General features: G+C 43.9%; 1 protein-coding gene across 1 annotated transcript in view; it reads left to right on the forward strand.

The window, feature by feature from the left end:
• The window catches only part of WDFY4 (WDFY family member 4), a 307,568-nt gene that overhangs the window by 117,793 nt on the left and 163,227 nt on the right, over positions 1–26,548 (forward strand). The window contains exons 20-28 of the mRNA XM_081075021.1: positions 3,236–3,467; positions 4,550–4,695; positions 5,735–5,846; positions 6,586–6,776; positions 12,818–12,970; positions 20,443–20,516; positions 22,730–22,891; positions 23,467–23,558; positions 25,178–25,277. Coding sequence (XP_080931147.1) covers positions 3,236–3,467; positions 4,550–4,695; positions 5,735–5,846; positions 6,586–6,776; positions 12,818–12,970; positions 20,443–20,516; positions 22,730–22,891; positions 23,467–23,558; positions 25,178–25,277 — 1,262 coding nt within the window. The remainder of the gene's footprint in view (positions 1–3,235; positions 3,468–4,549; positions 4,696–5,734; positions 5,847–6,585; positions 6,777–12,817; positions 12,971–20,442; positions 20,517–22,729; positions 22,892–23,466; positions 23,559–25,177; positions 25,278–26,548) is intronic.

Raw genomic sequence — 26,548 nt, forward strand, 5'->3', positions numbered from 1 at the left:
GCAGACATCCGGGCCACGACCAAGATGGGACAGCTTATGTTGGGGACAACGCAGCTTAACAATTGTTCTCAAATGTCAGAGACTTTGTTTTTATTTCCAAGGGAAGATAAGTTACATTTAGAAAGGTGGGGATTATTGTAACATTCCGAATTGAACAAAATGATGTGAGGGTAATTTGAAACACATTAAGTTTATAAATCAATCTAAATTGTATGGTGAATGCAGTAGGAATTTGGGAAGAAAGGGGGCAAGCTGGATCGGAGGGGTGGGGCAGAGCTTCGGAGAGAGAGAAGTCTCTGCCTGGGAGAATGGCAGAAGGCAACAAGCACTGTGGGCTGTGGTCCAGGCAGGACTGGTGTTTGAAAGCTTGCTTTGTTTTTATTTGAAAATCTCATTTAATTGGTAGGGAAAAAATATTTCTGAAATCATCTGAGCTCTCACTGAGAAAATATGTGTTTATATACATATTAATGTCTATAGTGATTTTATAGTCTTTATAAAAATAATATAAACATATTTTGAAATAACTGAAAAATAGAGAAAAGTAGAAAAATGATCACATTCCATCTTACCATAGTTTGTAGTTTCTGTCAGATTTTTTTCCCTTTAAGAAAAGTAGTTGTGACTTCATTGTACAGAAAATGTATACTACTTAGTTAACTTATACTATTATTTTAAAAAATTGTCCACACAGGCTTTGAAATTATCAATTTTTAGTTGTGAAAATCTCTTAACTATTTCTCTTTTATTTTACTGAAATTTTTGTTCAGATAATTGTAGGTTAAAATGTAGTTATAAGAAACAAAAGAGAGTAATCTTGTATAATTTCCCCCAGTTTTCCCCAATGGTAACATCTTACAAAACTATAGAACAATATCACAACCAAAATATTGACATAGGTATAATCTACCAATTTATTCAAATTTCCCAGTTTTACTTGTGTTTGTGTGTGTATTTAGTTTCACACAATTTTATCATATGCATAGTTTCCTGCATCCACAACTACTGCCAAGAAACAGAATGTTCCATCATAAGTATCCCTTGCGTTGCCTTTTCAAAAAAGATGTAACTATAGCCACCTTCCACCCACACCCCCTCACCCATCCCCCTCCCTAATCTTGGCAACCAGCAATCTAAACTTTTGTCATTTTACAGTGTTATAGCTATAGAATCATACAGTATATGATCTTTTAGGATTAGCTTTTTCGTTCAGCATAATTCTCTAGAAATCCATCCAAGTTGTCTCATGTGTCAATAGTTTATTTCTTTTTATTGCTGAGTAGTATTTCATGGTATGAATACCTAACCACTGAAGGACATCTAGGTTGTTTCCAGTTTTGGGCTACGGCAAATAAAGTTGCTATGAACATTTATGTATAGGTTTTTGTGTGTATGCCTAAGTCTTTATTTCCCTGAAGGTCCAGTTGCTGGGTCCTACTATAGTTACAGGTTTAAGAACTTCCAAATTATTTTCCAGAGTGACTATATCATTTTACATTTCCACCAGCAATGAGTGAGTGATCCAGCTTCTCTTCATTTGGTGTTGTCACTAGTTTTTAATTAGCCTTTCTGATAGGTATAGTGATACCTAGTGTTTTCAATTTGCATTTCCTTAATGGCTCATGAGACTGAACATTTTCTCATGGGCTTATTTGCCATCTTTATATCTTCTTCAGTGATGTCTGTTCCTGTCTTTGCCCATTTTCTAATGGGATTGTCTATTTTTTCTATTAGGTTTTAAGGGTTTTTCTATATATTCTACATACTAGTTCTTTGTCAAATATGTAATTTGCAAATAATTTTTCCTAATCTATAGCTTGTTTTTTTATCCTGCCTCACATCGGATTTTGCAGTCCCAAAGTTTCATTTTGATGAAGTATAACTTATCAGTTTTTTCTCTTATGGGTAATGCTTTCAGTTTCTAGTCTAAGAATTTGCCTAGTCCTAGATCCTGAAGATTTTCTCCTATGCTTTAAAAATTTTTTTTTCTAGTTTTAAATTTCACATTTGAGTTTGTGATCAGTTATGCATCAAATTTTGCTGAAAGTGTGAGGTTTAGGTCACAGTTTATTTTTTTGCCTGTGACTGTCCATTTGCTTCTTCACCACTGTGAGAGACACTATCCTTCCTCCGTTGAATTGCTGTTCAACCTTTGTCAAACATCCGTTGGGCATATTTGTATAAGTTTATCTCCTGATTCCCTCTTTTCTTTCAGTGTTTTTTATCTATATAAAAAACAATATATATATATATATTGTTTTGTGATATAACAATATCACACTTTCTTAATTATTGTAGCTATATAGTACACCTTGATATTGGGTAGAGTGGTACCTCCCACTTAATTTTTCTTTTACAAAAACAAAAACAAAATTGAGCAATTTGTTAAGATACTTGTTTAAGCTATTCTAGGGCCTGTGTCTCCCCTTGTACGTTTTAGAATTAGTTTGCTTGTCTGCAAAAACCATCTGAGATTTTGATAGGAATTGCATTAAACCTATAGATCATTTTAGAGAGAAACGACAGCGTTAACTATGTTGAGAAATGATGTCTTTACTATCCAGGAACATTGTAGTTCTCTTCATTTATATAAGTCTTCTTTGAGTTCTTTTATCATCCTTTTGGAATTTTCAGTATATAGATCTTATACATGTTTTATTATTTCACTTTCTTTTGAGAAATTGTAAATGATAGTGTTTTTAATTTTAGTTTTTGCATGTTCATTGTTAGTCTACAGAATGCAATTAATTTCGGTGTGTTGCTCATATATCCTGTGACCTTACTAGTTCTAGGAGTGTGTGTGTGTGTGTGTGTGTGTGTGTGTGTGTGTGTGTGTTAGATTCCTTGGAATTTTCTTCATGGACATGTCATTTGCAAATAGAGTTTTATTTCTTTCCTTCGAATCTGTATGTTTGTCATTATTTTTAGCACTTAAAAATTAATATACCAATACTAGACATTTAGGTTCTTAGAGGAATACCTGAGACAAACATTGGCTCTCAATATTTCTTTTCAAATTTGTTTCCAAAGGCACAATGTCACTTTTATACCCCCACCAGCATTTTATAAACTGTTTTGCTGCACTGTTTCTCAGCTTTAAGAGTTATGTTTTTAATGTTTTATATAAAATACTTTTTTACTTTGAGAGAAGAAAAAGGTACATCATTTTATATCCATATGTATTTATTTAATTAATTCTGAAGTTAACCACCTCCCATCCTTTTCATTTTAACAGATGCTGTACATGCAGGCCTTGCCAGGACCTTTCCTCTCAATGGATCCATCATCATTTGTGGATGTTTATGGATATATTGCTACGCCTCGGATTTGGAAACAAAAGTCATCATTAATATGGCGTCTTGGCCCTACATACCTCTTCGAAGAAGCCATCTCAGTGGAAACTCTGGAAGTTATTAACAAACTTGGCCCAAGATACTGTGGAAATTTCCAAGCTGTGTATGCCCAAGGTATGGAGTGTTTTGATTTATAGTAATCTTGCTGATATTATTTAAAAATAGGCACACATTTATTTATAAAGAATAAACTCAGCATGGGTCAGTCCTCAGGGAAGACCTCTGTAATTGGATCCTCATATATTTACAACTCTACAGAATATGTCACAAGAAAGGAAATGACAGTTTCCTTCATATTTCAACTCCAAAGCTCATAATGGAGGAGAGTGGGTGGGTCATACCATCAGCAAAGAAAGAGAAGAGAATGAGATAAGTAAGTTGCATTCCTTTTAATGAAGAAGCTTTTTAACTAAAGCATAATGTTGTCTTCAATTATTAAACAGGCAGACAAAACCTCCACATTTTTATTATTGATTGCTGGCTGTTCAAGCAGGGAGCGCTGTTCTCTGTGCTCTGTCAAGTCCAGGGGGTCAACTCCCATCTGGGAAGAACAATAAATGACTCTACGTACAGAAGTCTTGTGCGTGGTGGAGAACAACTAAGCGCTGGGGCGTGCTTTTGTCTCTAGGCCCCACGTCTTCCTCAAACTTCGTTTCCTCTGGCAAATGGCTTGGGCCAGAGCAATGTGTGAGCCAAAGTTTCTCTCCATTCTTACCATGCTTCGCAAGTCACACATGTGGCTCTCCTTGATGCAGGGATCAGGGCGCTAATTCCAAGTGGGATGTGCAGCTCGCTGAATATCTTCGGACTTTCAGACAAACCTATTTCCTTTTTTGTAAGTCAGCTTTCTTATCACTTAGCATTTGGGTTTCAGGACTAGATAGATGTTTCAAGCTTAGTAATTTTACACCTGGAATGCCTTTATTTTATCGTACAGTTAATATCGTGAGATTGCTCCACAATTTTTTATACATGTCAGGAGCACAGGTAAGGGCACAACATGAGACATATGAACACACAACATGGGAACATACAACGTAACAACAATTGACAGCATACAAATATAAAACATAATGAGATACAAGCCTGCTCTCAATAATTACTTTTCCATGTAGCTGTACGTATTTACTCTTGTGAGGATTCAGATCCTTCACTATAAAGTGAGAGTGGAAGTGATTAAAGATATGCTATTTTAGGAGAGGAACCTGGTGCAGAAGCGGTGTCCCTGGTTGCAGAGGAAAGGGTTGCCTTTGGCTTTCACGTTGCCAGCTCCTCCACCACGAGTGTTGCGAACATCAGAAACATGTACAATGAGGTGGACAGCCGCCTGATTGCCAAAGAGGTACGCCTTCTAATCTCACTTATGCCCCCTTTTGGAATCCCGATTCCATGGCTTGTTTCAGCTTTCAATGATTAAGTGAACATTACTTCCTGTTTGCATGTGTACAGACAGATATACACAAGAGTGCTTCCCACTCATTTGTTAAAGCATTCTGACTCCCCATCTATACGCTTCCCTCAAGACTAAGCATTTTATTTGTAATTGCTCAGAGAAAAACGTAGGTGCTCTTCATTCTTCACAGCAGAGCAAGAACAAATTAAATATTGAAAACCTTCGTGACACTGAGAACTTAGTGGAGCTTCCTTTTCTGGGTGCTACCGATACCCTCCACCCATACACATGCAACACACACTGCAGTGTTCTGTGAATTGCTCTTTATTTTAAATAACAAATTTGCAAAAGAGCAAACATATGTTTCTAGACGACGAAGCCATTAGATTTACTATTTCCTAATTCCTGCGTAAAGAGCTCTTTGGCTCACTGCTGATAAGTTTGGGCTGGTGTGTTATATTCTCTCCACCTTCACAGACAGAGGGCCCCCTCCCTTTGCTGTGGAGGAGGGGTCAGGGATTAGGTCCTATTGAGCACCAAAGAAGTGTCTGACCAGCAGAGTTTCTTCTGATGGAGGAGGCCAGGATTCCTGTTTCTTGCTCTCTGAAACCAGTAAGGCTGGGGCTTACAGAGGAGGGACGACCCTAGCCTGGGAAGCAGGCGACCCTGGCCTTCATGGCACTGTTTCACCTCTACGTCCCCTAGGGTCCTTCTTGCCCCCGTTAGCTCCTTACTCTGAGCATGTACGGCACCAGTGGCCCAGTTGTGTAACTGAAGCCGCTCCCTTGATTAAGCCACAACCTGGGAGGCAGTACACGAGAACCTGAATTTTGGCTTCAGTCCTCCTGACTTCGGTTCAGTTAGTATTCATTCACAGAGTGCCAGCCATGGGCCAGGCCTTGGAGAGACTGTCCTCCAGGAGTCTGTGAACAAGACCTTTTCCTTTCCAGGAAAGTTCCTTAGGACTAATCGTTACCAATTTCCCTAGATGAACATTTCATCCCGTGACAATGCCATGCCTGTGTTCCTGCTAAGAAATTGTGCTGGGCATCTCTCAGGTTGTCTTCGAACCATTGGAGCCGTGGCTGTGGGCCATTTAGGTAAGTCAGGCTATCAACCTTTACTGCTATTTGGGAAAAAGGGCTTGTGGCTGTCACCGCTTGTGCAGCCTGTAATTCTGAGCGGCAGGCAGGACAGAGCCTGCTAGAAAGCCCGGATGGTGCGGGCAAGAGTTGGCAAGTCAACCCTGCCAGAGAGTTGGCCTCCTAAAGTACATGAGGTCAGTTCACCTCACTGTATCTGACAGTTGGTAGTGAACTCAGCTACTAAGCGGGCTCATCTATGCACAGCGGGGCCCATCTAGTGAGTACAGTGTGATCTTTGTTCAGAGGCTCTGGTTGTGGTTGTTGGAGTGAAAACAATAGCCAGAGACTGTCAGTTGCCTTGTAGTTGTGCAGGAGTGAAGCAAAGACCCAGCCCCGCAGGACCCAGAGAGTAGACCAGAGCCAGCAGCTATCAGAGCACTCAGCAGACTGAGGCTCAGATGGTACCTAAAACATCTGGCTCACCGGGCACTGAGGCAGAGGGCAGCGGTCTGAAATCCCCCGGGCTGTTTCAGCCTGCTGGTAACTCAGAAAGGGTCAGAACAGGATCTCTCAGTGACCCAAGACTTTCAAAGTCCCCTACACTTCCTCCCAGCCTGTCCCACGAGTGCAGGCTCCTCTGCTGTGAGGGGAGAGTGGCTCTGGCAGCTCATTCAGCCCAGAATGCATGCTGCCAGGGACTTTTCATTGCAGTGAGGCTGTGACTGCTGATGGAATGCCCCTTTGTCCCACACAGGGGTAAGGGTGTTCCACTCCAGCCCTGCTGCCAGCAGCCTGGACTTCATTGGTGGGCCTGCCATCGTCCTGGGCCTCATTTCCTTGGCGACAGATGACCACGCCATGTACGTGGCTGTGAAAGTCCTGCAGTTGATTCTTACCAGCAATGCCATGTGTGACCGCCTGATGCAGCACATCTTTGGGTACCAGGTAATCCCACCCTCCCACCTGAGTCTGCAGCTCCCCAAAGGGCTGTTGTCCCGAGGCACAGAGAGGAGCCTCTCTGGCTGCGGGGGGCAGTCCCTCCACAGTGAGTTCTGGAGAAGGGAAGCCTAAAGCGCCTGGGTCCTGAGACCCTGGAGACTCAGTCCAAAGCAGAGAGTAGGTGACAGCCAACTGGGGAAGGACTCTGATCTGGGTGGGGACTGGGCATGCGCACCCGTCTGGCTACCCGCACCTTTCACTAATGAATTCAAGAAGCATTTGTGGTCCCCCACCACGATGGCTAAGAGGCTGGGCCATGGAGCCGGAGTGCTGAGTATGAACCCTGCCTCTTCCTCTAACTCTCTGTTTACTCCTGGATGAGTTACTCTCTGTCTCCGTTTCCCCATCAGCATTATATGGACTCTCCCATACCGTGGGGGTGCAGTGAAGACTAGATGATTTAATATAGGTGGAGGGCTTAGAATTATACCTGGCCCAGGAGAAGTGCTCTGCAAATATTAGCCATCTTCAACCTTTAGTCTCCTGTGCCTTAGGTCTCCCATGTGTAAAATGGGAATCATAATAGTGCCTACTATTGTGTAGGGTTGTGATGATTCAGTGAGTTAATTTATACGGTGTGCTTAGAAGAATACCTGCTCAGAGGGCCTGCTCTGTCTGTGTTCAATGGGAGTGTTACTGCTACTTAGTATCCCCTAAATCAGATGAGATTGTCACTGCCCTGGAGTACCTTCTTGCATGGCTGGGAGGTGGCCATGAAAGGAATCCCCAGGGGCAGATTGGTTCCTGCGGTGGTTCCTGCTGGTGCAGGGATTATGGGAGAAAGCATCCCTGTCCCTTTGGCCCCCGAGTCAGGGTCTGAGCAGAAGAAAGCAGTGTGGTGTCACTTCAGATGCAGCCTCTCTCGTCTGGAGAACTGGACAGTGGCCCCTTCCTCCTGCCGCTCCCTCGCAGCCCACTGCCACCAGTCACAGTTCTGCATTACAGACCTGATAATACCTCTTCCCTATAGAGACTCTTCAGAGATATCCCACTGATATAATATCCCAGACTCTTTGGATTACTTTCTAAAGGCCTTTCAAAACTGGCCACCAGCCTGTCCTTCAGCCCCTCCTACTGCCCAGCCAACATCCCCCCCACACACACTGCTGCCTTCCCAAATCCTGCACAGTTACGGCTAGCTAAACACACTGTGTGACTTGGTGTACTTGTGCCCTGCGCTTGAAGTGCCATCTCCCTCTCCTCCCCAGGCACAGTCCTTCTTATCTCCCCAGGTCGAGCTCACACGGCAAGGGGGCTACCTCCGCAGCCCCTGGGCTGAGTGTGTGGCCATCATGGCCCCCAGTGGCACTGCACAGACGCCCTGTTCTAGCCTCCGTTCACGGCGCTATAAGGATCTCTGCTCATCTCCACTAGGCTGTCACCGTGTAAATGCCTGGCTGTTTCTTATTTGTTGCCAGTGTATCACTGAGAGCAGAGACACTCAGTAAACATTTTGGTAATAATTGAACGAGCATGTCTAGGTTTATATTCAAATTCAAGAATTGGAGATTTGGTATATAAAAGTTTTTAATTTAAAATAATTTTTATTATATTGTTAAAGGCAGTAGTAGTGAGATTTATCCCAATTCAGCACTTAGCTATCTGCTACTACGGATTTTAACAATTATTGTGAGCATTTCCAAAAAGGTACAAAGCAGTTCCTGCTCTTATGGATGTATCGAGAAGGACAATATAAGACAAATACCAAGATATTTTTTAGTATCAATGGAATGCTGTAAGTGCTAAGCTTCTCTTCCAGAACCACCGTTCTCTGGCTCGGTGGTTATCCAGCCACCTCCCAGAAACTCTGTGTTCTGTAGAGAGCCGGGATCCTCGTGTACTCCCCACTGGCCCCTCACTGCCAAGTGCAGGGCCTGGCACGTCGTGAGTTCTCAGCGACTGCTCGTCGCATGAACCCAGTGCTTTGAGAAAGAGAACGTGCTGCATACCTGCAAAGGGCCCGGCATCAGCTGTGGGGAGGGGCGTCCAAAAGAGCTTCAGTAAAAAGGAAGGCAGTTGGAGGAGGACCAGCGGATTCGGTTGGCTGAGTTTGTAGGAAGAGATGCCCATGGATCTATTTCCTCAGCTCGTATTGACTGAGCACCGCCCAAGAGCCAGGGACTGTCTAGGACTCAGGGATACAGATGAACGATATGGGTGTAGTCCCTCCCTCTATGGAACTTACTGTCTTTCTTAGTTTGTTCAGGCTGCTGTAACAGAAACACCATAGACTGTGTGGCTTACAAGCAACAGAAAGTTGTTTCTCACAGTTCTGTAGTCCGAAGTCCAAGATCAATGTGCTGGCAAATTTGATGTCTGGTGAGAACCAGCTTCCTAGTTCATAGACGGTTGCACTTTTGCTGTGTCCTCATAAGATGGAAGAGGTGAGGGAGCTCTCTGGAGTCTCCTTTGTAAGGACACTAATCCCACTAAAGGCTCCGCTCTCATGACCTAATCACTTCCCAAAGGCCCTACCTCCTAATACCACCATAGTGGGGATTAGGTTCAAACATATGAATTTTGAGGGGACATAAACATTCAGTTTACAAAACTATCTAATAGGATGGACAGAAAAATATTATCAGGAGACAAAGACTCTCAAATACTTTGTCTGAGGAAAGAACACATCAGATTGGGGATTTATTATATCTGTACACATGGTCGCAGAAGAAAGAAATTTAAAAACTCTTCTTATGGCTTAGAAAAGAAACATTTAAAATATTTATGTCTTCATGGAAAGTCAAGTGAGGCTGGGCAGTGGTAGGAGAGGTGGGAAATGCCAGGTTTGAGTAAAGAAACAAGAGTATCATTATTATTTGCCTTCCCTGACACTTTATGAAATAGAGCCCCCATCCTACCTCATCCGTTTCTAGATACCTTTTCTTGCTTCTTTTTTCTTCATAACCTGCATGCCCATTGGCATGATCTGTATATGCCTGTGGTCTGTTTTGCCTGCTACACTATGCTCCATGAGGGCAAGACTGGCCTGCTTGTTCATTACTGCACCCTAAGATCACATGTAGACAGTAGGTGTTTAGTAGATTTGTGGAATGAATCAGAGTATGATAACAAGGGTCTTTAATGAAACAGCTTGCTTGGACTGAATTTGATCAATGTATTCATTTGCTGGTTTGCCGATTGGACATGACAGCATAATGAGAGCATAAACCTTTCTATCTGTTATTTCTATCAAGCGTATTTATCATTTTTTCTCAGACCTGGTGACATCCAGCTGAATTTTATGAGATGGATTTTCGTAGCATGGTAAAGAAGGAGGATAGTGTTCCAGACTTACATAAAAATACGTGAGGGATCAAGTACAGGTTCTTCCTCATGGCCAGGAAGAAAGGATAAGTGTGAGCCATTACACAGCAAGCCTGGATGGAGAGAGAGGGAAGGACCAGAAATCTGCCACTCCAAGGAGCATGGATTTTTATCTTGGAAATGAAGAGTAATCATAGGAAGTCTTGGAACAGGGAAGTGGAGTGATTGACAGTTTAGAATGACCTTTGGCACCAGTGTGGACGATGGGTACATGGGTCAGAGGGGAGATATTTACGCAGGAGACTGCGCTAGAACCCAGTCTGATGGGAGAGTGCATTCCTGACCCGGGGAGACTTGGGATCCTTACGAGCAGTGTGGGCAGACAGCACAGGCAATGCTGTCGGTGATGCTGTGTGCTGGAGTGCAGACGGGAAGGAAGGAAGATATTTGAACTGACTAGGTCTGAAATGTCTGTGAGACATCAAAGGTGAAATATCAAGTGAGACAGATGGCTCAAGATTCAGAGGGGCAAGCTAGGCTGGAGGTATAAATATGAGAGTCATCAGTATCATCGTGATGCTATTTAATCCAAGGAAATTGATAAAATCATCAAAGAGAAGGAGTAGAGAGAAGAGAGAAGAGGAAGAAATAAGGAGCTAACCACATAAAGATTGGAAATATTATTAAAACCTAACAAAGGAGATTGAGAAGAAAGAGGGAGGAGAAATTAAAGAAATTTTGTCAAAGAATCTGAAAAAAAAGAATGTGCTTTGAGAAGGCCAGTATGGTCAAACAATGCTAAATGCTGACAAATATAAAGCAAACTAAGGACAGAGGTGTTTCTATTGGATTTGACACCTGGAAGTCACTGGTGACCTTTCTGAGACAGGTGGACAGGTGGAGACAGCAGCCAACAAGGAGGGATGAAGAAAGAACGTGACATGAGGATGTGGAGCCAGCAGTTTGCTTATGGAGAGGAACAGCAAATGGAGTCAGGACTAGAGGGACGAGGGGTCAAGGGAAGGGTACTTGTAAGATGAGAAATACTAGAGCATTTTTGTTGGTGGAAGTGACAAAGGGAGAAGGATGAAGCTTGGACAGAGGAGTTATCTCAAGGAAGAGTGCCCTTGAGAAGGTGAGGGTGAAGTCTAAAGGCCAGGTAGATGGAGACCTTGCTTGTGAGAGGAACGAATGGAATGCAGACATTTATTGATATGGTTTTGGGAAGGTGACAATGTTCTTGTCTGATGGTTTCTATCTTCTCATCAGAGTATGAGGTTGGGTTGTGGAAGGGAAGGAAGGTAGGGGGAGGAAGAAAAGATGACATCATTGTCTTTAGGACCAGGAAAACCAACTCACTAGACAAACAGAGTTGGACTGTCAGGCCAAACTGAGTACTAATTTGACATTTGACACTACTAATGTGAAGTGGAAGCAGCTAGCCTGAGTATGGCTTTTCTAAGCAACTTTCAGCCATCCTAATTATGACCTGGTGGGGAAGGAAAGACTCGTCAGATTTCAGATATGTCAAAGGACGGACCTGAACAATCTGAGAAGATACTGAGAATTTGCTGATCACAATGTTCTTAGTCAGTTTGAGCCTCTGTAACAGAAAACCATAGACCAGGGACCTCATAAACAACAAAAAGTAATTTTCTCACCTTTTTGGGAAGTTCAAGGTCAGAGGGCCAGCATGATCAGGTTGGGTGAGGGCCACGTTCTGTATTGCAGACGGCCAACTTCTCATTGGATCCTCACATGGCAGAGAGCAGAGAGAGGAAGCAAGCTCTCTTGTGACTCTTATAAGAGCACTAATCCCATTCATGAGGGCTCCACTGTCCTGACCTCATCTAATCCTAATTACATCCCAAAGGACCCCCCTCCAAATACCATCACACTGGAGGGTAGGGTTTCAACATACAGGTTTTGGGAGGACACAAACATTCAGTCCATAACACCAAGCCTGACTTCCCAATGGCACATTGAAAGAGCATGTCTGACAGGATGGGGGAAAAGGGTGGATTTGTGTCAAATGCAGACAAGGGGAGCTGAGCTGTGGGTGAGCTGAGCTGAGAATCCAGATGAGGCAGATAAGAACCAGATGCCAATGGATGGCTGCGCATCCTGACTTTTGTGTGACTGAGGTCAACAGAGACATGAGGCCAGAAGGGCTCTATCTTATTAGTCTCTGAGATAGGTGTGGACCACTGGAATCCCAGTGCCTCCATTCTGGTCAGGATGCCTGCGTGTTGCAAGTTTCCTAGGACCTAGCACAATAGAATGGCACATCTGGTGGTTTGCAACCGGGAGTGATGTGTGTAACTGGGTTTCTGGGTAGTTGATGGCTTCCTGGTGATACAGCAACATTTACAAATCTAGGATCCAGTAAGGAAAATGAGAAAGAGCACTCAGAAACAGGAGGAAACCAGGACAGATAGAGAGTGGCATTCTGGAAACAAGGGAAGAGATTTAGGAAGGAGCAGGGGATCCCTAGTGAGAGTTCAAGTCACATAAGTATAGAAAAGGGGACCCCAGTGGGGAAGCAGCCACAGAGTTGGTGTATGTTTTTCTTCTGAGAACATAGAAATGAAAGAGGTAGCACCAGAGAGCAGAGGGTTGCAGACTGGGCTGACCAAAGGTGCTGGGAGGAATGAGCCGGTGAAGGAGAAAGAGTCCTAAAGATTCATTTATGAGCAAACTGCTCTGTGTTCTAACCTATTCAGATAATGGCGTTTCTCCTGAGGAAAAAGACCTCGCTCCTAAACCATCGAGTGTTTCAGCTGATTCTCTCCATTGCTGGCACTGCAGAACTGAGCTTCGGGTCATCTGCCATCACCAACGTTGGCATCTTCCAGCACGTCCTCTGCAATTTTGAGGTAAATTGGAGACAAAGGAGTATGTGATGCTAAAGAAAGTCTGGAGCTTTCTCTAAACCCAGCAGGTCAACTTCTTCAATAGTTATGGTGGTTGTGAAGGGGGAAAGAACCTCCAAGGCTTTGGAGCCCAGAGTCCAGAGCTCCCAATTTATAATGAAATCCTACCACCAATAAGCTGTGTAGCCTTGGGCAAGTCTTTTGATTTCTCTGAGTTCTAGTCTTCTCGAGCATGTAATGGAGACCGTTTTCTCTCCCTCAGAAGCTGGGGTGTGGGTCAAACCCAATAGTACCTGGCATAGGATTTTAGAACTGTAGCCTACCACTTGTATGTAAGGGTTTTAGAAAATGTACCCCAATTCCTTTGAATGGTGCTTCGCTGTTCACAAATGCTCCTTTAAAGAGATGACTAAGATGCTGAGGGCCCTCCTGAGGCTAAGTGAGGAGTTTTGCCAAAACTTTGGGTGGATAGGTCCATTCACGGAGCATCATTTGCTGAGTGCCCACTGGGGTCAGGCACAGGTGTTGTTCAGAGCACATGTGATAAGCAGGACGCAACCCCTCTACATAGCTGCCTGGGCCTGGGACACGACAGAGGTGACACTACAATGTGCTGGGTGTCAGTGAGGCAGGCACAGGGCATCTGGGGAGTGGGAATGAGAGAATAGTCAGTTCAGCTTTATGGAGCGGGGATTCTGGGGCTAAGTGTGGCTCAGTGCACCCAGAGGGGACATCCCAGGTACAGTGCATGCTGTTTGCACACACGTAGGGATGAGAGAAACCACGGGGACTGAGAGCAAGTGGCCTGGAGGGTACCTGCAGGGAGACTTGCAAATAGAGATGAGGCTGGAGGGGGAAGGAGAGAAGGTGGGCTAAAGACACTAAGCTGCAGGGCATGAATTTTAGCCAAAACATGCTGGGATCCATGGAAGTACTTTAAAAACCGTTTTTTAAATTAAAAATAATACATACTTATTACAGAATGTTTTAAATTAGAGAAAAGTGGGGTGGGGGTAGAAACTCCTATTTCTGACACTTAGGCAGCTGTTTGTGACGTTGACTGCATCCTTTTTTTGTACTTTCTATGTATACTATTATATATATATATATATATATATATATATATATATATATATATATATATATATATATATATTTATTTATCATAGTCATGATCTTAGTATAGTTAGTCCTACCTTTTCCCACATAACATAAACATTTTTAAAGTTTGATTACAGACTTTTACAAGCATTATTCTGAGGTCAGAATAATAATCAGTGTTGTTCCTGGTTTCTGCACCATTCCACTATTGTCAAATTCTTAGGTTAGTTCTATATGCTGTCAGGATGAACGCTGTTATACACAGCACTTTTATGCGCACAGTTCCCCTACTTAAAAAAAATCCTTAGTATGAATGATCAGAGTTGAATGATTAGAATAAAGGCTTTATGTACAAATTTTAGATTGTTGATACATTTTTCTAAACTGCTGATACCTAAGAATGTTAACTAAAGAACGACATATTAGAACTTTATATTTTATATTTGGTCTATTACTTAGGTGGCAAGAGCCCCAGGCAGGAAGATAGGTCATGAGATGGTCGTAGAAATCCAGGTAGAAGATTTTGAAATGTGGATTTCAGCAAAGGCAGTGAGATAAAGAAGAGGATCAATGAGATCTAATTCAAATTAGAAGTGAGTTAGGACTGAATGACAAGGAAATACTATATGTCAAAACACTGCGGGAGGCTGCTGAAAGCTGGACATAGAGGAAAATTAATAGTCATCAATGTGTATATTAGGAGAGAGAACATTTAAGTTAATGAACAGAGGCTTCAGATCAAGAAGTTGGAATGCCAAAAGAAAAAAAAAAACACCACATAAAACAAAAACAAAAAAACCCCAAACAACAACAACAACAAAATTCTAAGCAAGAAGCAAGGAAAAATAAAGATGAGAACATGAATTATTTAAATTGGAAAGAAACAAACATAGAAAGGATCAACAAGGCCACTAACTGGTTCTAACAGGACAAACCTGCTGAGATGGGTCAGGAAAAAAAGACAGGAGTCATAACTAAATTGTATTAGGAAAGGAAAGGGAAGAAGAACCATGTAGGACTGAGCAATGAGAAGGGTAACAGGAAAATAGGACCAGTACATTTGTGCCAATAAATGTGAACACTTAGCTCATTTGATTAATCTCTAAGAAAATTTCAGTTTCCAAAACTCACTCAAAAAGAAGTATAAAAACTAAAATGGTCCCATAACCATCTATGTAAATACGTGGAATCCAGGTTTCAAAGCTTACGAACAAACAACATCCACAAGGAAAGTCCAGGCCTGGGCATCCATAGGGAAGTTCTACCAGTCAGGAAATAGACCATCCCAGTCTTATATTGTCTTCCAGGAAACTAAAAAGGGAGCACTCCCAGCTTAGTTTAGGACCTAATGTTGATACCAGAACCAAAAAAAGAACAGAATGGGAAATGAAAAAGTACGGTCCAATCTTGTTCATAAATATAGCTATAAAAATCCTGACTCAATTTTTAGCCAATTGAACCAGACCAGAATGCATATGCTGGACCTGGACCGGAAAACAGTTGAAAGGATTGTGGAAGAAGCCAGCATAGCTTGGCGTATGGGCTGCCTGTGCACAGGAGGGAAAGAGGTGTGCGTAAATGGCCTTGCTGCACTGGCAAGCAAGATGGCATGATTCTTCCAGAATGCTGTGCTAGGCAGCTTGGCTCCAAGTTTCCGTGCTAGGCAGCTTGGCTCCAAGGCTTCCCTGCCACCAGCCTGGCCCAGGGATTACCTGTGCAGGAGCCCACATCCTCCCATTGCCTGCTCCTGGAGTGGCTGTAGGCGCTACCCCACACCCTCCCAAAGTAAACGATTTCCTCAGGTGAGCTGGTGCTTTTAAAGCTGGGGTTAAGAAAGCAAGCAACCAAGAAACCAGAAGTTAAAAAAGCAAAACAAAATAAAATAAAACAAATATTAAAGATTAGGAGGAGAGAATTTCAAAGAAGAAAAGTTTCCCAACTGTCTGCCACTATCAAGTAAAATAAGGGCAGCGATGTATATAGGGGTATTGTATTTAGAGTTCAGTGACAGGCCTCATGAAGAGTTAATAATGCAGTAAAAACTGAGGTCAAGAGGGGAGAGTAGGATGGAAGCAAAGCCCGTCAGCAGGCTTTGGAAGAAGAAAAGAAGAAAGAAGAACGTAGAGGGGAGGAAGTTTCAGGAGATTTGAGTCTCATTGTAGGACGAGGAGGAGGAGCTGTGGAAAAAGGGTAATCACACCTCTTTGTGGATCTGAAAAGCAGAGTAAATGAACAAACAAAACAGAAACAAACTAACAGATACAGAGAACAAATTGATGGACGCCAGCTGGGAGGGGGTTGGGAGATGGGTGCAAAAGGTGACGGGATTAAAACGTACAAGTTGCCAGTTATAAAAACTGTCATGGGGATGAAAAGTACAGCACAGGGAGTATAGTCAATAGTATTGCAATAACTGGGTATAGTGCCAGGCGGAGACTAGTCAGGGGGATCACTTTGTAAGTTATGTAAATGTTTAATCACTATGTTGTACACCTGAAACTAATATCATATTGTATGTCAACTGTAATTGAAAAAAAAATTAAATAAAGCAGTTATTTCAAGAATTGAAAAAAAAACACAAAACAAAACTACAGTGAATCAACTATTGATGGGACCAGTCCTTAAAGTAGAAGGAGGGTTGGAGACAAGAAAACAGGTTATAGGAGAAGTGGTGGGATCCATGATGACCAGGACAGAGAGTTGAGAGGTAGGCAAGGAAGGGGAAGCTGAGAAGCAGGGAGACGCAAAAAGTTGTAAAGCAGGGGAGATACCGGAAGTTGAGGGTATGCACATGTTAGGCTTTTGGTTATTTGAAGAAGGGACGGACCTGCTCATTCTGAAAGTGAGGTGGTCTCAGGGGTGGGAACAGGGCAAATTTTGACACATTATCCATTTGATATTCAAATAAACCTAATCCAGACATCTCACTGCAGTCCTTAGTACAGGGGTTATGTGACAGGATAACAAACAACAGATTCAATTATCTATGTTTTCCAAAATTCAGATACATGGTATTATGTAAACTAATTTCCAAGTGAATTAGGCAGCCTCAAATGTACCGTGGCAACTTCTTACTGTCCTAATGCTCTGCCAAGGAGATGGGGGATATGCTTCTGGGGGACGGGGAAGGGACACAGCAGCAGTCTAGACTGGGAGGTTCATGTCTTACTTTCTCAGGTTTTCCAGCTCCCAGCATTGAACCTGGCATATCATTTGTTCAGTAACTGACTTCATGAATGAGTGTTCCAAGTGTGCAGAGCTCCTGGTGTCCTACTAGCGTGTACCTTGAGGGGCCATGACTGCGTACCCCTAACCCCACTGGAAGCACATCAGCCCACACCAGCACTTCCAAATGGCAGCTGCCCTACCTCTGTGTGTACTGACATGTGGCTGTGATTACAGGGGCTGAAAATCTGTCAGCCTGTTTCTGGCTGAAGAGCAATCCACTGATTTTACCTTCATTTCCTTTGCATTCACTCTTAAAAAAATTAATGGATTCTTATGAAGTGCCCACCATGTGGCAGGTGTGATGCTTGGCCCTGGGGATGAGACAGGGGTGCTGTCTGCCTTCACGGGCCTCCTGACAAACTTGGGTCCACCGAGGCTCTTCTGCTTTGCTTGTAAGCAAGAGCATGGGGTCATAGCCCCCTGCTTTGTTCAAGTGAGGTTGATTTTTGACCCTGTGGGTCACTGTCTGCAGGAGATGCATGTTGGGGAACACAGGGCGGAGGCAAGAGAATGGGTTCCCTGGTTAGACAGGCCAGGCTTTGAAGCCAGTCTCTGCCAATAATATTATAAACGTGGGGCGCCAGGCAAGTAACTTAGGCTGTCTCCCAGCCTCACTCCTCTCATCTACTAAATGCAAATTATATCATTGTAGGGCTTTGCATGGCACTTCTTACCTCCAGCAAATGGTATCATTTGTAAATGTGAGCCCTCTTTGCTGCTGTATGAATGCACTATTATAATCTCATGTCTGAACTTTCTCGATTTGGGCCTTAGGAAAAGTCAGCATTTAGAGGTAAGAAATAGTAAAGCTCTTTAAAGGGAAGTAGAAACCAGACATGAAGGCTCATCAGCTTGGTCCTGAGGGTAGCGAGCAGCTGTATTTTGTTTACTATGAATTAAGACAACCCGAGTGATAACCTTCTCTTTGGGAATCTCAATGCATTTCACACCTGTGTCACTCACAGTTCTGCTGTACAGGAGAAGGGAACGTGGGCTGTGCTGCAGCTTTCACGAAGAAAGTGCTGCAGGCACAAACTGGGTGTGTCATTCTAGTATAAAACCAGAAAGGTGTACACCTGAAATCTATGTAATTTTAGTAACAAATGTCACCCCAATAAATTAAAAAAATAATAATAATTAAAAAACAACAACAACAAAAAAAAAACAAACCAGAAAGGTGAGACCCAGCTTCAAATTTCAGTTTTACCGCTTGCTGGTAGCGAATGGAACCCGTCACTCAACTGGTCTGTCTCAGCCTCTATTTTCTCATCTCTAAAGCAGGACTACTGGCATTTGCCTTTCAGGATGAGATGCATTTGGTGTGTGTACACAGCTGCAGGGCTCAGGGCCGGGCAGATATTGGTGAGCGCAGGTATCCTTGTTTGGACTCTAGACCCACGATGAAGTGCCAGGTAGCAGGAGAGATGGGGAGGAAAGGAGTGGTGTTTGAGCTCCCGTCTCCCCCTACCTGGGGGAAGGAGCTCTCTACATTCCAGCTGTCAAGAGATTTGGTCTGACATGGTACCAGGACCTAGCAGTGCCTAAGGAAATACTATCTGGTACTTAGAAGGAATTTGTGCTCTCATGGCAAGACAGATGACTTTGTCATAATGTAGCATTTGCCGTTGGGGCACAGAAGATATCAGAAGAAGCTGGGTCTGATTTTGCAGAAGAAGTGACATTTGCACAAAGGTTTGAATCCAGATTAGTATGCAAGTCTTGGAAGAGAAACAGGCACAGAGAGCAAGAGGCAAACAAAGAAAATATCTTACGTTTGTTTGAAGCCTTGCAAATACGGGAATTTTGTTTTCTAAAAGAATACAGATTTTTTAAGAAGTATAAACAAAACGGCATTAATAACCATAATAATATCATCAGGTTTTAACTGTTTCGGAGATGCTATAGTAAATAGATGGGAACTGGGTAAACTGGAAGGTAGACTAAAACATTCTGTGCAAGAATTGAAGTGGGCTCACTACAGGAGTAGCAGTTAAAAGAGAGACAGGAGATGTAATAGCTATTTTCTTCTCTGCAAACCATGTCGGCCACATTCCCAAACAACTGTGCACAGGTGTGATCATTAAGCGCCTCAACCTGGCCTGTGCGGTATACCTCTCCATTTCTGTCTGGGGTTCTTCTGACTAGGGTTTCCGGGCAGGAGTTCCCGCCCATTCTCAGGAGTTTTTTTTCACTTTCCCATTCCTGACTTTTCTCAGGATTTGGGAATGGGAAAGTGAAAGGGGTTCCTGAGAGTGGGTGGGAATTCCCGCCTGGACACCCTACTTCTGACCTGTGGCAAGGGACACCTGCAGAACCTGATCTGCACTCACATACGAGTATGTACAACTCATAAGTGGGAAGTTGATGCCCACAGAGCCAACCATGACAAGAGGGAGAAGATAGATAAACGCTTCTTCTCTTCATCCCTAAAGCAGGCAGTACTGAGACACATTTCATTGAGCAGCTCAGAAGTTCTCAGCTGATGGAGCATCTTCTCGCCCGTAGCAATGACTGACACCATAACACATATTTGCACTGGCTTTTCTGTCTTCTCTGTGTCACTCCCCTTGTCCAGCACACCCATCCCCTGCAGCTCATTCCCCAAACAAACAATCTGCATGCAAGTCTTCATATTAGGTTCTGCTTTGATGGGCATCTAGGACGAGGTACTGGTTGATATGGAATATCTGAGGAGTTATACCATGTTTATAAGTTTTCCATCCATATCCCTAATTCAAGGAACAGTCTATGAAGACCATATGACTATATGCCTACAGACTCAGCAGATAACATGATTGGATGTTTCAGAGGGTGGATGAGAATAGCCACTTAATAAACTGATTGCCTTAAGATGTGTCCCAGCATGACAGAATTAGCTAGGCCAATCAGATTCTCTGTGAGATCTTACATGAGAAAAATTAGAAGAAAAAGACAAACAAAACAAAAAAGAAGGAAAAAAGAAAAAAAATAAAAGAAAGAAAGAAAAAGAAAGAAGAAAGAAGAGAAATTTGATCTGATTCCGTAGGTGGTAAATTGTGGTTGTGACTAGAAGCCAAAGTGACCACATCTGGCATCCTATGTGCTCACACTGCCTGGAAACCCGTTTTCACACACGCCTTGGTTTCGCTGTGTTTGTTGTCTTCCAGCTCTGGATGAATGCTGCAGACAACCTGGAGCTCTCCTTCTTTTCTCATCTTGTGGAAATCCTTCGATCACCAAGGTAGGCTGGGCTTTGGCCGCCTGGGCATTAGATCCCAACGCTTCATGCCAAGAACAGGGACTGAGAGCAGATTAGCCCGTGGCTCGGCAACCACAGCCCTCGGCCACTCCCAGAGCACTGGGTTCCTGGTGGCAGCACATCTGCCTTGGACTGCTCAGGCTGCTCTAACAAAAATACGATAGACTGGGTGCCTTATAAACAACATTTATTTATTTCTCACTGTCCTAGAGGCTGAGAAGTCCAAGATCAAGGTGCTGGCAGATTCAGTGTCTGGGGACGACCCCACTCCCTGTTTTCTAAATGGCTGTCTTCTTATTATAATTTCACCTGGTGGAAGGGACCAGGGAGCTTTCTGGGGTGTCTTTTATAAGGGCACTAATCCCATTCAGGAGGGCTCCACCCTCGTGACCTAGTCACCTCCCAATTACTATCATCCTGAAGATTATGTTTCAACATAAGCATGTGTGTGGGGAAACGAACATTTCAGGTTATAGCAATGCCCTTCCCAGCGGCTCACGTATGGGGGCACAACTGTCTCCCCTGCTGGTTTTGGGCCTTGGGAGGGGCCTATCTAGCCCTGGCAGCTAGCACCTCCACAGGGCTCAGCAAGTGTGGCCAGCAAAGGAGAACCCTTGTCAGGGTCCCATTTGCCTCCCGACTCATTTTCCCTCTAAGTGACTTTTCCATGTCACTTTTTGAATCAGTCAAGGCTCTTTGGTTACAACTTCAACCAATTTAGGGAAGAAAGAAAAGGAGGAAAGGAAGGGGGAGGGAGAAAGGAAGTGGACAAAGAGGGAATTTATGGCTCATACAATTGAATAGGTGGATCTTTCCCCATGGCTGGGTGGCACTCACATTATTTTATCTGAGATCTGTCACCATTCTCACCTATGTTTTCTTTCTTGCTGGTAACATTTCAGCAGGCATTCTGTGGCTGCAGGGTGGGTGCTGGGCAGCTCCTCAGAGCTTTTCCTCCTCTCAGCACAGTCAGCAGAGAGGGCTTCATTTACCCCATGGTCCTAGGAATAGGATGCAGTCTCACCGGCCACCTGGGTCACGCTGCCAGGCTGGGAGCATAACTTCACCTCTGGGGTGGGTGGAGGGAAGTTAGAAAGTGGTTCCCAAAGAAAACCTGGGACTGTGGTCAGAATAAGGGAGAAGGAAGGCAGGGGAGCCAACATGTCGACGTCCCCCACATTCACCCGCTCCTCAATGGGTCTGGATATTCCAGCGGTCATTAGCACCTTCAGTGTTTTGAAAGTATTTGTAAACATCTTTTCCTTCAGTCATTCATGACTACATACGAGGATGTACTATAAACTCACTCCATTTCACACTGGTTCTTAGAGCTGGAATTTTGGAGAAGAGTATGACACAGTCCCATAGAGAAGGAATACGGAAAATCAGGCTGCTCAATGCTGTGATGAGAAAGCTCATGAAAGACAGTGGGGCTTATAGGCAATGGACACATGTCACACACACAACTGGGCCGGCTCTGCCTCTGTTTTGTGTCAGAGATGTGGAGCTTGGCAGAATTTAGCATATTAGTACTAAAAAGAGAGTTTAAGAAGGAACAATCTACCCAAACTTACCCTCCTCCCTCATCTCCCCCCCACCTATTTTCCACTGTCTGTACCTGTTGTTTTCTAAGAGGTGAGCATTTACCCCGGGGGCTGTTTTCATGGGGGGAGTAGAATTTACTGGAAATGGCATTGTGATTTTCCTAAGGAGGGGCTGTGGGTACTTGAATTCTGCCTGGTTCCCCTTTGACTCCCGCTGGTGTGTACCTCACTTTGTGGTTTGGAGCGGGCAGGAAGAGTGCACAGCAGACAGGCGCGCCAAGGTCCCCGTGCCCCTGGCTGGTGGGAAGTGCTGGTGGTCACTCGTGAGTCTGCTGGCTTTGTTCTGAGTTTTCTGAGACCACCATTAGTTTTCCCTGAGGCTCGGAATTTAAAAGTCGATAATTGGGGTTTGTCTTTGAAGGCAGCTTCCGGGGAATGGAAGGGTATAGAAGACTTTCCCCTGAGTGACTCTGGTCCTTGGCAGACACATATTTGATGGGTGTCTGACAGCATTTTGATGAGTTGCCAAGTGAGCATTGGAGTCAGAGGGCCACAGAGCAAGCTCAGCTTGGAAAACCTTTCTAGCAGAAACACAGAAAATTTGGTTCATTCCAGTAAAAGCTTTTACTGCCTTTTTCATGTGCTCACCAGGGAAGGACCCCGGAATGCTGAAGTTGCTCACCAGGCACAGCTTATACCGAAGCTCGTCTTCCTCTTCAATGAGCCAGGCCTCACCCCCTGCAAGATCCCCATCATCATTGCCATCCTGAGTTGTCAGCTGAGGGGCTACTTCAGCATCCAGGATTTTCTCAGGTACCACACAAGCTTCCCAGGGGGAAGGGCAGAGCCTTGGGACCCATTTATGAGGGAATATTGGCCCCAGCTCTCCTGACCACACTCAACCCATTATCACTACCCCTCAATGCAGTGGCAGGTTCTATTCCTTGGAACCTTCAAAGGGGGTTCTGGGCAGGGCCGAGCTTTGAGTAAAAGGGTGGGTGTGCAAGACTCCCCGGCAGGACTCTGTGTCCACTGCCCTCAGTGCTCAGAAACACCTACTGTGTCAAGAATTCAAGATGTTCTGTGAGCATAGCCACTGCCACCAGCTGACAATCCCACATGTCTGCCTTCCCAAAGGACAGTTCCAGCTGGCATACCATTTAGTCTTTCCATCATCACTATCTGTTCTGTTGACCTGGCAGAGCCAGAGTTAACTGCTCTGATGAATCCTGGAAGATTTTAGAAGTCCTTGGAAATATTACATGATCACAAATGACGTGATTCCCCTCGGAACCTCCCTTGAAGCTGCATTTGGTGGATCTGTGTAGAAAAACTTCAGCAGACATGGCTGAGCCCACCATTGAGTGTGTCCTTCTCTCTGCATTCAGAGTCGCGGTGTTTGTTGTGTATACCCTCAAACCTTCATCGGTGGACGAGAGGCAGATCTGTGTGGACAGAGCCCCAGAGCCCTCCGTGCCTGGTGAGAAGACCTTTCCCAGAAGCCAGTCCGAAGCCGGCTGGCGACCCTCACGGCCCCACTGAGAGCCACACCTTGTGGGGCCGTTCTGTAGGGGGAAAAGCTGAGGCAACAGAAGGAGAAAGCACGCACAGCTGAGCAGTTATTCCCAAATAGTGGCTTGTGAGGTCATAGTTTTAGGATTAGAGTCACAAATCACATTCAAATGTACATTCTTCCTTCCCAACCTGGAATAGCTTCCAGGATAAAACTCAGTTCCCTGTAGACCAGCAGGTGGGATCCTTCATGCTGCAGCCCCTGCCTACATTCCTGGTTCAATCTCCCCGCCTTTGCCACCTCGATGAGCCCTGATTTCAGCACTCTGACCACTGGCAGGTCCCACTGTGTGATGGCCTGCCCTCTGCCATGCTTTGCAGGTGCTGTTCCCTCGGGGGGAATATTGGCCCCACTCCCACTCCCCCATCGCACCAGACGAGACTACTGTCTGCTCTGTCCCGGGCCCTCCAGCTCTGTGCTGTCCAAGATGAGAGCCTTGAGTCTCATGTGACCATTTGCATTTTTAATTCATTGAAATTAAATGCAGTCAACAATTCAGTTCCTCCATCACACTAGCCACATTCCAAGTGCTTGATAAGGACGTAGGCTGGTGGTTACTGCATGGACCGGGGAGATATAGAACTTCTCCTCATTGCAGAAGCTTCTCCTAGACAGCGTAGCTCAATCTAGTTAAGTTCTCTCTTCTCCTTAGATCAACATTGAAAAGTAGGAATTACCATTGCCAATTTGTAGATGAGGAAGCTGAGGCTCAGAGAAATTAGGATCTTAACAAGAGATGGGGACAGACTCCAAATGGAGGGGAGTATGATTCCACTCCTTCAAGCTGCCTGTCAGCTCTATTTCTGCAGCATGGTAGCTGTGCCCTGCTTTGGTTGTAAAATAACTGGCCAAACAAGGGAATGAATGAATGAATGAATGAATGAATGAATGAATGGAAAATAGTCAACAGTGAGCTTACTTAATCAGCCCTCCTTCTTACATGGACTCTATTCTGAAACTTTCATCTAAAAAACATTTTCTCTTAAGACAGTGATAACATGTCCTTTGAGGCTATGATAACATTCAGATGTAAAGTTTCTTCTCCCACTGGGTCTCTATTCCTTTTGCTGTGATTCAAGCTCTATTTCTACTGCACCACCGACATGTCAAAGGCCTAGCCCGGAAGCACGTTGAGAGCAGGAACCAAGATTGAGGACCATAGTCTTCACACTGTGCTCCCAATGCCTCGTATTATACCCAGCACATAGTTCAGGAAATGTTACAGCCTATGATAATTAAAAACTTTCTTTTACTGGAAGATAAATTTCATCTTATCATTTTTAGGATTTTGGGGGAGATGGGGAGCATTGAAAACATCTCTAGTTAAAGGGAACTTTAGGAACATTTCCTAAAAAAATCTGAAAGTATTGTATTGAAGTCTAGAATTGAATACCAAAATTTAGAATCCCATCCATGCCCCAATTCCTGCGTGAAATAAGCATTTGGTGAATATGATTGCTTACTGCAGCAAATATGATATCTCTTTACATCCGTTTTCTCTCAAACCTAAACTTCCTTTTTTGTAGCTGGAAGCCAAACATCTGGAAAGACAATCTGGCTCAGAAACCAGTTGCTGGAGATGCTACTCAATGTAATATCTTCCTCCCAACTTCATCTGTCCTCTGAGTAAGTAGCTCCAGGAAGAGTGACTTGGCATGTGGTTGCCTCATACAGGGTGCGGTATGAAAACCTTTCTTAATGAAAAGTGGAGCATCTCCGAGTCAGCTTTCTGCAGCATGTTTCCTGCACTAGTCAGAAAGAAAATTGTATTCTCTACACCTGATATAGCAGACCTTGCTCTAAGATATTCTGATGCAAATATTTAACGGGCATGAGTAACTCGAAACAGATTTGGTATAATTACAATCAACTCCTTTTGCCACCATTGCCATAGTACAATTGTTATTGTTTTGGCAGTTGTGACAATTACTGATTTTGATGTCCCGTACTTGGCAGACAATAGAATGGAGAAGTGGTTAGCTTAAATAACATCTATCAAGGAAAAGGTTTGCCAAATTCTTCTTCCATTTACTGTTAGTTACTTAGTTTATTTTTCCAGGTTGGAAAAAGAAGTATCTGCCTTCAATTAACTTTCAAAACAATGTATAATCATAAAATTCCATTAACTCTATCCCACTGACTGCCTTCTTTACCTTTACCCTGGAGTCATTTATTCAACAACTGTTTGTTTAGCACCTACTATGTGCTTAACACTTCCTTGATCCAAGGATGTGGTGCTGAGCAAGTCAGTCCAGATCCTTACTCTTGCTGAATTGACATTTCAGTGTGTGTGTGTGTTTGGAGAAGGGATGTGGGTGGGAGTTAATCCTCAGGAAAACAGCTTTGCAAGTAATACTTAAAAATTTGCTAGCCCATATGTGTTTACGTAGCTAGAATCAAAACATGGTAGAACTGGAGAACTTGGAGATGAGTTAGTCCACACCCTTCCTTGTCTTTCATTTTGAAAGGGAATATTTTGTAGTGCTTAAGCACCTGGGCTCAGATACTAGACCTCCAGAGTTCAAATCCAAGCTTTGTTCCCAGGAACCTTGGGGAAATAACTCTTCTACCCATCTATGTGAGGATAAAAATAGTACCTGCCATATTTGGAAATTAATATATGGTAGCCCAGAGCATGGTATACCACAGATATTCATATACTCACTGCTATCATCACCACCATCCTCATCACCACCATCCTCATCACCACCATCCTCATCACCATCCTCATCACCACCATCATCACCACCATCCTCATCACCACCATCATCACCACCATCACCATCACCATCACCATCTTCACCACCATCACCATCACCATCATCGTCACCATCACCATCACCATCCTCATCACCACCATCATCACCACCATCATCACCACCATCCTCATCACCACC

This window comes from Rhinolophus hipposideros (genome assembly GCF_964194185.1).
Source record: "Rhinolophus hipposideros genome assembly, chromosome: 15".
Taxonomy (NCBI): Eukaryota; Metazoa; Chordata; class Mammalia; order Chiroptera; family Rhinolophidae; genus Rhinolophus; species Rhinolophus hipposideros.